Raw genomic sequence first — 14,251 nt, 5'->3', positions numbered from 1 at the left:
GGAGCTGCGGGTGGCCATGCAAATGTAAACAAAAAGTCTGGCGGCCCGCCAGCAGATTACCCTGACGAGCTGCGGGCCACAGATTGCCCACCACAGCTGTAGTGTCTGAGTCTTTTAAAAGCTTTCCTAATAACATGCTTTTTAACATCAGATGAGAATCAGTTTACTGGATTACACCTCCAACAAATGGGAATAAAATTACATTACTATACACATTATATCTAGGTGACTTTTAAAGAAGTAAGATACAGTGACTGAGCAGTAGAGAGGGCTGTAATACTGAAGAAAATTTTGCAATGATTTTTTCAGATTTCATTACAGTCTTGCCCAAATTATGCAATCCTTTTTTAACGTTCTTTGTCACACAAGCAGGGCAAAGAAATGGAAACGCCATTCATATTGTGAGGTCCTTGGTTGCAGTACAAGGAGAGAGGCCGTAGAAATGTTAATCTTTTTAACCTAATTTGTGGAGAAAATTACTGTTGCCTGTTGCAAAATACAATTCTGTACTAATGTACCTTTGGTCCCCAGTTTCAGTCCCAGAGTCCAGTTTCAGAGCTACTCATTTACATTGCACATACTGATTTTATACTGTATAGATGCAGGCAACAAAAGATATGATGCCATGTCACTTGGTCTGATAAAAACTTACGTTTACAAGTTTTCCCATCATCACGAAGCTCATATCCTTCAAAGCACTGACAAGTATAAGATTTTTCACTGTTTACACACAAATGTTCACAACCAGGGTCACTCAGTGCACAATAGTCCACTCCTGCAAATGATTGAAGTTATAAAAAGAAGTTAAAAATTCATGAATTAGCAGCTGGTCGTCTCTAACACAGCTGAATGGCATATGAACAAGCAAATACTGTATTGAACAATAATTCAGTTCTTTATCAAAAATAAATATACCTTTAAGAAACAACAAAGGAGTTTTTAGGTATGATTTAGAGTGGTCCCTGTGGGCAGAGATGAGAAAAGCTATCTTTCTGTTTGTAATAGCTCAGAAAAGAGTCCAGATACTTCAATATTTTTTGAATAAACTATAAAGATACTTTGCTAATGATGTCATATAATACACAGTTACAACCACAAGGTATCAAAACAACAGAGGTTTTCTTCTAAACATTCACCTTTCATTGATGATTCTGCGTACATACTCGATGTGAAAGCATGAGGTGGGTGAGTCCCAGAACTCTCAGTGTACCTGATCTCATTGACTTCAATGGATTCTGGATTAGATCATGTGAGCTTTGATGCTGAACAATAATTTACACAAATCATTTTAATTCAGTTACATTTGTCGTCTTTACTTTCCTACGGATTTTCTTTTCTTTAACATGAGACCTAGTGCTCTCAGAGTTCCATACTTGGCATTCTGTTCAGCTGTGTGTGAGCTTTGCTGCATATGGAGTTCCATTTGCTATTGTTGCTAGAAGTCAGAGCAGAAGCCAGTTTATCACTAAGGTGTTCCCGGTATATATGACAGCAGTCTCTTGATTCAGAAGTGATATATATTAAACACATCTATTCAGCTGCTCATTTAACAGTTATCTGAAAGACCCAAAAATCTTTTATGATAATCTAAAAAGATTGCCCATGTGATTTTAACAGGGTCGGCTGGAGCTCGGGAGCAGAACAAAGTCTGTTCCCAAACAGATGTGCAGAGGGGGGTAAATTGGCAAGTAGAGGAAATACTCAAGAGGGATCAAATTCAGTGCCCAGAGGAGTCCAGGAATCACTGTATAGCTTTAATGCTTCTGATGGGAATCCAAGTAATACCTGGAGGAAACTAAATCACCAGAGTTTAAAAACATCGTTTCTACTACCAAGGAAACAGGACTTTCCATTGGAAAGTTGATACACTCTTAAAACAGCAACTCAGCTGCTTCCCTATATCCATTGGTTCCGCTAGAAGCAGTGGAGCCATCCCTCTCCTCTTTCTGCACAGAAGGCAGGAGTTCTGTCCTAGTAGCATTAGTTACCCCTCTTCTGTAGGGGTAGATGGATCTCTGTGGACTTCAGGGGGCAGGAGAGGGTGGAGCAAAGGCATTTCCACCCTCTGATTTGCATTATCTTCCCCTGGATCCTCTCTGACTGCAGCTGTGCGGTTGCAGGGGGACCTTGCCAATGGCAGTTTGACTCTTGCTGAAACTTTGTTGCCCAATGGCAGGGAAAGCAGCAGATTCAGGAGTTGTCCATGCAATCAACGGCTTGGGGAGATGGGGAGGGGCTGGTAGAGTGCTGCCAAAATCGATGGTGAGGCCTGCCAAACTCCTCTAGTCAGTGGGGATAATTCCAGGAAGAGTCAGCAAGGCAAAATTCACTGAGTTTTCCTTTCTCATTGGCCCCTTCTGCAGATTTTTACACTAGAGCGGGCAATTTACCCTACTAACTCTATTAAACTGGAGTGAATCTTAACTCTCATTAGCTATATTAAGAATAGAAACGTTGCTAGGGCAAGTTTAATTTCTGATGTATTGGGGCTCCTATGAAAGCTGCATTAGTGACATCTCTACCTAGGACTTTAAGTTCCTGAATAAAGAAGAAGGTCATTTAACATAATGTGTTCATCCACACGCAGGGCTTCCAGAGCATAGGGTCCATTGATTTGTACGTGTGTCCACACATGCAAGAGGGGTAGAAGATGATGAAAGCAGCAGCACAAAATTTGTGAAAAGGGCCAATGAGCTGGCTGGCTTTAGAATAATATCTACAATAGATCACTCACCAAAACCCTCCTCTTCAACAGCAAAGAGGACAGGATAAGAATGCCCAGTAACATCTTCCTTCCTGCCAGCAGGAGAGAAGAACAGATAACCAGAGATCCCGAGTGAAGGGTAAATGAGACAGAGGCCTTCCCCACCAAAGAGATTTTAGAACTGCAGCCTTAAGATGGACACTAAGCTGCTGTCTGCAATGCAGTCTGCTATCAGTCACTGACCTACCTGTAGAGAGATCCCGGAGCCCAGGAGCTGAAGAGGTGTGTATGGGGGGGAAGGCACATGGAGCAAGAGCACTGAAAACAGATTTTCCCAGGAAGCACTTATTTGGTCTCTCAGAACACAGGAACACCTGACTGCAGATCTCTTAGGGGACGTGGTCTTTGTCGGAAGATACATATTTAATGGAGAGTGATGATGCATGTTCTTTGGAGGGCTTTGTACATACCTGTATTTTGTGGATGATGGATAGCATAGCCTATGTTGTGTAGGATGCCTGACTAGATGATCATAATGGTCCTTTTTGGCCTTAAACATCTATAAATATGTATCGACAACCAGGAATGGGAGGATTTTTTGTACATATATGGGGCATGAAGATACTTGGGGAGCATAGACTCTTGTAAGTATATTTCTATGGTCTGTACAGTCTTTTATTAATAGTTCAGCTGGGGTTTTCAAAGGAACCTGAAGGGAGTTAGGTGCCCAAATTTCATTGATTTATGCGCCTAACTTCCTTAGACTCTTTTGAAAACCCCAGCCTTTGTAATTTCACTGGCCAGACTTCTATTTCTAATTCCATCTTCCTGTAACTGTCCATGCACAGGTGCCAACTTCTAGTTTGCTCTGGGGGTACTCCACCCCTGCTCCGGCCAGAGACCCCACTCCACTCCACCCCTACTCCATAGACCCCCCCCCCCCGTCTCGCTCCCCCCCCCCCCCGAGGCCCCTGCATGCCCACCCGCCACTCTATGCCCTCCCCCAAGTCCCTCCCCAATCTGCCAAACAGCTGTTTGGAGGTGGCTGCCGATCAGCTGTTCGTCGGTGTGGCTGAACAGCTATTTGGTGATGCCCCTGATTAGCTCATTGGGGGCACCGCCAAACAGCTGTGGCTGGTGGGGTGCTGAGCACACACTAGTTTTTTTCCATGGGTGCTCCAGCCCCGGCTCACCCATGGAGTTGGCGCCTATGCATCTATGAGTACTCAGAATTTGTTCTCACTATTCCATGCACTTTAAAAATGCAGAATTCAAGCACAAATTGAAGATTCAGCGCACTCCTTATATGACAACGTACACACTCAGCAATGGCAGAAAAAACGACTTTCAATTTGAGCTACTTCAAATTTACAGTCTCAGCTGCTCAACTGGAAGCACAGTTTGACGCAGAATAAGCTATTGTCTCTGCTTTTCTTAAAGTTACTAGGAGTTCTTAGTCATTGGGTGAGAAGCAAATATATTGTCTTGGATAAAGAAGTGGCTAGGAAACAGAAAGCAAAGAGAAGGATTAAATGGTAAATTTTCATCAAGGCAAAAGGTTAGCAGCAGGGTGCGTCAAGGTTGTTTAATATATTTACTAATGGTGAGGTAGCCAAAACTGCAGATTACTTAGTTATTTAGGTTAGTCAGGACCAGAGAGGCCTGTGAGGAACTTCTGAAAGACCAAAACAAGCTAAGTGAATGGGCAATATGATGCCAAATGAAATTCAGTGTAGCTAAATGCAAAATAATGAACATTGCAGGAAAAAAATCGAAGTCCTTAAGAATTTGTACACTTTACAGGATACTAAATTAACTCAAGAAAGGGACCTGGGCATCACTGTAGACGTCAATACATAGCTATGGTCTAAAAAGCTAACAAATGTTACAGCGCGTAAGGAACGGGATGGTGAATAATATGGAGACTATTGTAATGCTATTATATAAATTAATTGTGTGGCATCATCTGGAATACTGTGTGCAGTACGGGTCATGCCATCTCAAAAAGGCTATTGCAGAACTAAAGGAGATTCAGAAAAGGGCAACAAGAAAGATCAAAGGCCTAGAAAAACTCTCAGATGAAGAGGCATTGAAAAGATTGGGACTGTCACCTTAGAAAGGAGACGAATAAGAGGGAACAAGATTAAAGTATGTAAAATAATGAATGGTGTATAGAGAAGACAGATCAAGCGCTTCTGTTCTCCCTATCTCATAACACAAGAGCAAGGGGACATTAAATAAAATTAAAATGTGGAAAGTTAAAAAATCACTAAAAGGAAATACTTTTTCATACAATAAGGCCTGGTCTACACTAACCCCCCAATTCGAACTAAGGTACGCAACTTCAGCTACGTGAATAACGTAGCTGAAGTCGACGTACCTTAGTTCGAACTTACCGCGGTCCAGACGCGGCAGGCAGGCTCCCCCGTCGACTCCGCATACTCCTCGCGCCGAGCAGGATTACCGGAGTCGACGGCGAGCACTTCTGGGTTCGATTTATCGCGTCCAGACAAGACGCGATAAATCGAACCCAGAAGTTCGATTGCCTGCCGCCGAACCAGCGCGGTAAGTATAGACAAGCCCTAAGTAATGAAACTGTGGAACTCTCTGCCACTGGCAGTCATTGAGGGCAAGAACATAACAAGAGTCAGATTATTCAGAGTTGTCGCAATTAATGATAATAAAATTTTTTTGTAAGGGATATCAAGCCTCATGTTTTAGAGCTTATGTCAATCTCTAACTATTATAGACCAGGATGAGACCTAATGTGGGGGACAGATTACCCCACATCTGTCTACTGCAGGGTTCTCGCATCTTTCTCTGAAGCATCTGGCCACTGTCAGAGACAGAATACTGGATTAGATAGACCTTGGGTCTGATGCAGTGTATCAGTTTTATGTTCCTAGTGTTTATTTGCTTCCCTCCGCTTTAATTCTGATCAAAGAAATTATCAAGAAACTTACGTGTGCAGGTTTTTAGGTCTTCATTAATGATGAATCCTTCAGAACACTGACAGACATATGAGTCGCCTGTGTTCAGGCACAGCTGCTCACAGCCATGGTTGTTCTCAGCACAGTGATCCACTCCTAATGGTTTATGTTAGGAATTAAGAAAACACATTAGAGAGTTAAAGACCAAAACCATGACATGGTACTAAGTGCTAGAGAATCTTTGTACATATGATTATCAAGAAAAAACCCCATAAATGTTTGCACTTACATAGCTATCCCATCTAAGGATCCATTTGAGAAACATGAGTTAATTTATCCTTATAACAGCTCAGTGAGGTAAGTATTTATTATCCCTATGTTACAGACAATGAATGTAAGGCACGGAAAGGTTACGACTTGCCCATAATCACACAGGGAATCTGCAACAGAGTTGGGAATAGAGAACCCAGGAATCCTAATAGTGTTGTGCCTTAACCACAAGGCCATGCTCTCTTTTTCACACACAGAAATCTTTTCTTTGTTCACCATGTGTTTTTCTCAGCCAGTAAATATGAGTGTTAATCATTTATGAGTTTCAACTTATTCCACAACAATTAGAGGATTATAAGTAAATTCTGTTTAAACGGACAGATATAGTAATTTAAAAATATTCCTTTGCTGCTAGGTTCTATCTGCTAAAGCCAAAATATGTGTGTGGTGGGGCGGCGCATGGGGGGCGGCTGCCCCACCCCCATGCGAAAGGGGGCTAGAGTAGGCCAGAGCGGCTGTGCAGGCCAGCAGCCAATCAGGGAAGGGCCTACTGAGAGCCAATCAGGGCTGAGATTAGAGCCAGCCAATCAGGGCTAGGCTGGGCCTATATAAAGGCTGCACAGGAGAGCAGCAGGGAGTCTCTCCCAGATCTTCAGAGGGGAAGGTCTGTCTCCTGAGCGAGGAGACCAGCACCTGGGACAGCGCAGTGCTGGGCAGACTCGGGGGAGCAGAAGGGAACTCCAGCCCAGTACCTGCCAGGCTGCAGGCCCTGATAGAAGGGCCCACAAGGTGCAAAGGGGCCGAAGGGGAAGTGGCCCAGGGAGGAGAGACGGACAAGGGGAGTGAAGGAGGTCAGGGCGGCTGCTGCCAAAGGGCCCCTGGGCTGGGACCCAGAGTAGAGGGTGGGCCTGGGTCCCCCCATTACCCCTTGTATTGCACCTGGCTGTTGGAAGTGGCCATAGCGGACTGCACCAGACCCCTGATGGAAGGGGTTAGACTTTGGGGTGTGGTTGGCCACCCTGGCTGTGGCAAAGTGAAAGACTGCTGTTAACCGCCCTGTCCCGTCCCCCCCCGGAAAGGGGTGAGGATGGACTAGGGGGCACTGCCAGAGGGCAGTGGTCTGAAAAGGACGTCGCCGAGCAGGGAGCAACACGGGTCCGGTCACTAGCAGAGAACAGATGACGGACGGGACACCACCAGCAGAGGGCACGCCCCATGGACTGAGCTAATTCCCAGAGCGACCAGCGGGAGGCGCCACAGTGGTGAGTCCCAACCCCGTCACAATGGGACACTTAAAAACGGAGAGTGTAGGGGACTTAATGTAACCACTTTGCATTGTATTGATTCTGTATTTGTGATGGAAATGGTCTCTATAAAAACCAAATATATGTGTGAATTTGAGTTTAAAGTCTGCACTGTATCTCCTAACAAGGGACAATTGAGAGGTATGGTTGATAGTTCATAAAGCAAGATATGTGCTTGTGTGAACGTGCAGTGTAACTTTGCTGATTTTGTAAAAGTACAGAGCAAAGCACTTTTTAGCAAGAAAAAAATCTTAAAAGATTTTTATAGCAAGCTTCCCCCTTAACATTTTATAGTGGACATTCTTCACTATTCTTAGTCACATGGGTGAAATTCACCCTAGCTCAACTTGACTGAAGTCAGTGTTACCCAATATAAATGTTGTCTATTATGTCTCAATTCTGCAGAGCATTTACAGATGCAAAAATTTACTGGATTATCAGTCATATCCATATCCATTTGCTAAGCTGAATAATATTGTGTGAGATTTTTTTTTAAATTATATAAAATATATATACAGGAATCTGTCCCGATTTAACATCAGACATAGTTACAAATACTGTTGGCCTGAACAAGTGAAGCCAAGATTGAAGTTTTTTTACTAGTTACAAGAAGTTCCAGTTGGCACATTCTCCTTTTTTCCATAAGTTTACATCATCATAAGCGGAGCTGTGCTTTGGGGCCATTGTACAAGAGAAATGCGAAACAACTAAAATAAACAAACCACTATCCTATTTGGCAAATTACATTCTCAGATCACCATTATCTCTTACAAAGAAGAGATGCCCATTGTAATATGTATTATTAATATCACTTTTAAAACCTAAACATTCTAGCTTCTCACACTAAATCTTTCCTTATGTTCTTTCAAGTAACAAAGTAATCACAAATCTGCCCATCACCAGGCTTCTGGAACTACAGTAATTATAAATTTAGGTCAACATGTTTTGATACCTAAATCTGCAAAAATAAAAACTGCAATGCTAAAAAAGAGAAAAGGGCCAAGATTTTCAAAAGCGACAGTAAATTGGGTTGCCTCAATTGTGGAGTGCCCTATTTGTGACACCTCAAAGGGGCCTAGTTTTCAGAAAGAGCCAAGCACCTGTCCCTCTGAAAATCAAACCAAGTTGTATAATTTACTTTTATTACAATGTATCAAAGTTTTCTTGTATGCTGCAGAATCCATCAACATTTTCTTTTGATCATTGAAGATAATAATTTTCTTAATTATACAAGCCTTTGGGTACTTTTTTCCAAATGGCGTAAGTAAATCAAGAAAAATTGCAGCTCTCTGCATTTTTAAAGTGCTGATTTAAATATGCAAAATGGTTCTGGGGAAAACAATATCTTTTGACAACTAAGTGATTGCAAATATACAGGGTTGGCATGATTTTTGGTAGAACATCATTCCTTTAGCAGTATTCTCATTACCATATAGCAAGGGATGTATTTATATCAGATAGACTAAAGAAGAAAAAAAAAAATAAACCAGCCTTTGAGGGGAAAAATCATTAGTATTAGGTGTGTAAACTGTCTAAATATCAGCTAAAATTGGATGTATTTTTAACAAGCATTTCAAATAGGGTGACCAGATGTCCCGATTTTATAGGGACAGTCCAGATATTTGGGGCTTTTTTTTTTTTTTTTTTTTAACATAGGTGCCTCTTCCCCCCCACCACCCTCTGTCCAGATTTTTTTACGCTTGCTATCTGGTCACCCTAACTTCAAAATATGTCAGGCACTCCTGTTAAATAAACAATTCCTGTTATAAGAATGTTATAAAACGATACACTTGTTCTCCACTGGGTGGACATATGCAGGCATTTTACCAACATTACCTCACTAGAGCTGGCTCTTGTTGGACTTTACAGTTACAGCAGCTTACATAGCTCTAAAAGATCCCAGAAGGGCCCCTGGAGAGTTCCCTTGTTCTTTTCAAAACTTAGCTCAATGCAAGAACTAATTGCTGCAGTTTGTGTGAAACACTCACTTCTGCACGTTTTGCCATCACGGTTTAGGGTGTATCCACTATGACATCTGCACACAAAAGAGTCTTCTGTGTTAACACATTCCTGTTCACAGCCATGTTTACCCAAAGCACAGAAGTTTATTCCTGTGGAGAGAGAGGTTAAAGAATACAAGCTAAGTATGTATGCTGGTTACTGAACAAAACATCATGCTTCTTAAATGGCACTAACTTCCATGTGACAGACAGTTAATAAAACTGTGGGAAGCAGCTGATCTGGTGGCCTATTAGTAAAAACGTGCAAGGCTTTGCTTTGATCCCCATACTTTTTCTTTCCCCAGCCATCAGAAGTAACATCAACACTTTGGGGAGGAGGAGTGCCTGGTACTGCTCAGCAGTGACACACACAGTTTGGCTTAGAAAAGAGGAAGTAGAAAAGTTGATGGATTGTTTTATTTTATAAGTCTGTTTAACGTGAACCATGAAGTAAAGTGTTTGGGAATGAAAATACTACCAAACTGAAGGGCTGATCCAAAGCCCACTGAAGTCACTGAAAAGAATCCCATAATTCACAATTGTACTCCTGGTAATAAACATTATGCTTGGAAATGTTTGCAAGATTGGACCCTTTGTTCCTGTGTTCATCTAGGAACACTGTCTTGTAAAGTCCTGAATATAATCACAATGCTATATAAAATTATAAAAATAGCAGCAATCCAGACTGCTGTTAAAAATGATCCTGGTACATGAAAGCACATACCAAAACACACATTTTTTGTGAAGATGAAAGACATTTAATCGTGTTCCAAAAGAGGCTATTTCCTTAGTTTTACTCTGTGAGTTTACAGTTAGAGAAATATTAATACTACGTCTTGCTCCTGGCTTTCATAGTGCTTAGGTACTAAGGCAAGCTAGCTGCTTCACCTGTGTGCAAGTTCTATATACGCCTTAAGAATCTCTCATGATGCATCTGCTTTGATGCAAGCTTGCTGGGTCCCACACCAGAGGAGCTGCGTCATAGAAATGTAGGACTGGAAGGGACCTCAGTAGATCACCTAGTCCCGTCTCCTGCACTGAGGCCTGGTTTACACTACAAAATTAGTCCACCTAGCTGTGCTTCTGTCTACACTTAAATTTGTCTCCCACTGATGTAAGTGCCCCTTTATGTGAACATAGTAGCACCAGCTCCCCGAGCAGCGTTGAGCCAAGGTTGATGTATGGAGGTCAACGCAGCGCAAGTGTAGACACTGCATTACCTATGTTGACCCTAACTAGCCCTCCAGCAGCTGTCCCACAATGCCCAACACTGACCGCTCTGGTCACAATTGTTAACTTCACTGCCCAGAGATCCCATATATCACAAGCCCCCACTCCTTTAAAACCCCTGTGAATTTTTGAAATGCCTTTTCCTGGTTGTCCAGTTTGGTGAGCACACTTCTATCTGCTCTCCTTTGTTGTGTGCAACTGCCCAGCTGACCATGCCAGCTACATGCTCCAGATGCACTCCTGCCTGGAGTAGATGGGAGATATTGGATCTCCTGGGCCTATGGGGAGAAGAGGCTATGCAGGCACAGCTCCGAACCAGCTGTAGAAACGTCGACATCGATGAGCAGCTTGCTCTGGGGAGGCAGAAAAAGGTCTATGACAGGGACCAGCAGCAGGGAGAGCCATGAAAGTCAAGGAACTGTGGCAGGCATATCAGAAAGCCAGTAAGGCCAACAATCAATCTGGTGCCACGCCACAGACCTGCTGCTTTTACACAGAGCTGCATTCCAGACTTGGTGGAAACCCCACCACCATCCCACACACCATCATGGATACCTCTGAGGAGCCCGAGTCACAGGCCCCTGCTGTGACCACAAGGTGGAGAAGTATAGGGGACGGGGGAGGTCCAGTAGTGCTGCGACCCAGGACTGTTTTTTGACTCCACCGCAGTCCAGCTAGTCCTTGCAGTCAAGCATGGGTGAGCCCGATGCAGGGGAAGGAACCTCGAGTAAGCATGTAAATGAAATTCCCATTCAAGTTACAGCATCCCCAGCTTAGCTGGACACAGCTATCAAGTTTTCATTAATTCACTCATACTACAAGAGGTAGTGATACAACAAAGAGATGCAATTGCTATCTGCTTTTCATTCCCCTCTAGAGTTAGGCAGGGGAGGGGGCCATGCGGAGCAGTTTGTTTATGTACACAGCGATCTCTCTTGAGTCCTCCTGAGAGATCTCGATTAAACTTCCCTGGAGGTACACTGCAATCCTCCCCCGAAGGTTTCTAGAGATGGCAGCCTTATTTTTTCCTCCGTGGTAGGACACTTTCCCATGCCAGTTGGCGATAACTTCAGCAGGCACCTTTCAAATACACAGTCTAGCAGCATTCAGACCCAGGTGACTTGAAGACGCCAGCAACAGTTGTTCTCTCTGTGCCTTTGTTACCCTCAGGAGTGAGATATCAGCCAAAAATACCACCATCTGTGGAAAAGGGTGCCAGTATTCAGTGCCAGTGCCCTATACTCATAGTTTCATGCAACTGAGCAATTCCCTTCTCGTTTCCCTCACCCCTGGCAGCACATACTCACCATGGCTTGAGCAGAGAGTGGCACCAGGCACAAGCACTCCAAAGCAGAAGTGTCAATAAGCTCATTTTGTTTAACACTCTAGAGCAGCAAGGGAAGCAGGGAGTGCTGAATCGGAAGTTTCACTTTCCATTTCTATTGTACTGACAATAGTACCTCTGTGTGTTTTAGCTGCAGCTGTTGCGGCCTTGAGAGGTTCCCCCTCCACACCAGAAGTGGTGCTCCACCGTCTGCTGCTGCTCTGTGAATGCCACCAATAACCTTGAATTGGTTCTCGCTATGTCCCACAGCAAACTGACCACCATGTTCCCTGCGGCTCTTCTTGCAGCTCTATAAATACCGGAGAACGGTGTGTACTGTGTTTGCAGTGCTCATGACAAAAGTGCAGAGCTATGCAATCTTCATGCTTCTGCCAGAGACTCCAGGTAGCGACAAGTCCCATGCAGGTTCACAGGAAATTGAAAATAGGTGCAAAAATAATGGGATAAAGATGATATTATGGGATAGATAATAGTGCATTATGGGAAGTTGACCCCTGTTCCCAGTCACCCCTATGCGAGTTGTTTCTGCCAAAACTACCCAAAAGATAGCGTGCTGAATGGTGGCAGGTTGCACACTGGGATACCTACCCATTGACACAAGCACTCCTGGAGAGTACACGCAGCGCCGACGCAAGGAGACAGGTATGCACATGCACAAGTGATATACTAACTGCTGTGACTCTATGCTGACGTAACTTGTGTCAGGAAAGCTTTGTAGTGTAGACATGGCTTAAGTATTATCCAGACCATCCATGATAGTTATATTTCTAACCTGCTCTTAAAAACCTCCAGTGATGGAGATTCCACATCCTCCCTAGAAAATCTGTTCTCTACCAAGGTCCATTCCCCATTTAGGAAGCTAATACAATGGAGGCTGTTTTCTAAGTTTTGTAAGAAACTGGGATGGTGATTTAAAGGAGTGGTTTTCAGCCAGGGCTCCGGGGCCCCCTGGGGGGGGCGCAAGCTGGTTTCAGGGGGCTGCCAAGCAGGGCCAGCATTAGACTCTCTGGGGCCCAGGATAGTAAGCTGAAGCCCCACTGCTTGGGGCTGAAGCCCTGAGCCCTGTCACCCAGGGCTGAAGCTGAAGCCTGAACAATCTAGCTTCACGGGGCACCCTGTGGCATGGGGCCCAGGCAATTGCCTGGCTTGCTATCCCTTAATGCCAGCTCTGGCTTTTATATGCAGAAAACCAGTTATTGTGGCACAGCTGGGCCATGGAGTTTTTATAGCATGTTGGGGGGCCTCAGAAAGAAAAAGGTTGAGACCCCCTGATTTAAACTCTGTAGTGTTTAAAATATAAATGTAAACTGCTTTTAATAACTAAATAATACATCCCCTACTTTCCCAAAATTAGTCAAAGGCATCTGTCCTTGGCTACAACATAAATTTGAAGTATTTAGGCCAAAACCACTTGTGTTACTACAAGCCCAAATAAGAAAATTTCAAAGAAGTAATGAACGTCCTGGTTTTGAGCCATCATATGTCCAATAGTACTCCCCAGAATTGCTTCAAACTCTTCAGAAAAACTGTAATGTAGTATAAAATCTGGTCTGTGAAATATCAAGGAGTTTGGTTTAGTTTTTGGCAAAGTTATGGGGTGAAGGAAGGGGCTGAGGTTAAAAATCAACCTTAAAATAGGTTTGTTTCAGCCTTCACTATGGAAGAGGCTATGATCTTTCCGTAAAGTCAGCCATATAGGTTTTCAGAAGTAAAAGCAGGTGAACTTTATTAGATATAGTAGGACAACTTACTTTTGCAAGTTCTCTTATCTGGATTAAGAGTAAACCCGTGTCGGCATTGACAAAAATAGGAATCATTTGTATTAACACATTCCTGTTGACAGCCATGGGTCTGCAAAGCACAGTAATCTGGTCCTGTAAAAAGAAAAAATTGTGCAGCAATGAGGAACATAGACAAATAAATTAAATTAAAAACAATTACCTCCGTTTTTTTCAATGAGCATCTCTCTTTCTGGACACGCTCCTGACACCTTGCCATACTGTCTCAAGCTGTGAAAACAGAATGTTCCATTTTCACACAGACTATAATACATCAGACATATTTTTAATGAACCCTTGGGGGATAAGTTTTCAATAGGAGGATGTACAGAAACGAGTGTTCGTATTTTTGCGATTTTTGCAACTAAATACCCATAGAGCACACTGAAAATGTATCACTTGGTTTTCTAACAAATTACCTGGTAATACTATTTTACTGCATGCAAGTTAGATATGATTTATAAGAAGAAGTGTATTAGTGTGCTTTTGGGTGCCTTTCGCTAGATCAGAGCATTACTTTAGCTGAAAAGTCAGGGTCTGAACAACTCAGGTTTGTTTGCTTTGCAGTTCCCTCATTTAAGTTGCTCATGAGATGATAGTCATGAAGATTTATAGGTTTCAGAGTAGCAGCCATGTTAGTCTGTATCTGCAAAAAGAACAGGAGTACTTGTGGCACCTTAGAGACTAACA

The 14,251-nt window shown here is 43.2% G+C and overlaps 1 protein-coding gene across 3 annotated transcripts in view; it reads right to left on the bottom strand.

The window, feature by feature from the left end:
- MATN2 (matrilin 2) overlaps positions 1-14,251 on the bottom strand; it is a 103,637-nt gene that overhangs the window by 22,291 nt on the left and 67,095 nt on the right. For 2 of the 3 annotated variants that reach the window (XM_026663300.2, XM_029914375.1), the window contains exons 7-10: positions 13,535-13,657; positions 9,197-9,319; positions 5,668-5,790; positions 653-775 (exon numbers count right to left, since the gene is read on the bottom strand). In XM_026663300.2, the coding sequence (XP_026519085.1) occupies positions 653-775; positions 5,668-5,790; positions 9,197-9,319; positions 13,535-13,657 (492 nt within the window). Of the gene's footprint in view, positions 5-632; positions 776-5,667; positions 5,791-9,196; positions 9,320-13,534; positions 13,658-14,251 lie in introns of all 3 variants that reach the window. The other variant, XM_029914376.1, reaches the window with a different exon arrangement.

This window comes from Terrapene carolina, unplaced genomic scaffold (genome assembly GCF_002925995.2).
Source record: "Terrapene carolina triunguis isolate 2854851 unplaced genomic scaffold, T_m_triunguis-2.0 Scaffold58, whole genome shotgun sequence".
Taxonomy (NCBI): domain Eukaryota; kingdom Metazoa; phylum Chordata; order Testudines; family Emydidae; genus Terrapene; species Terrapene triunguis.
Note: the sequence above shows the minus strand (reverse complement) of the source record. Positions and strands in the feature narration are given on the sequence as shown.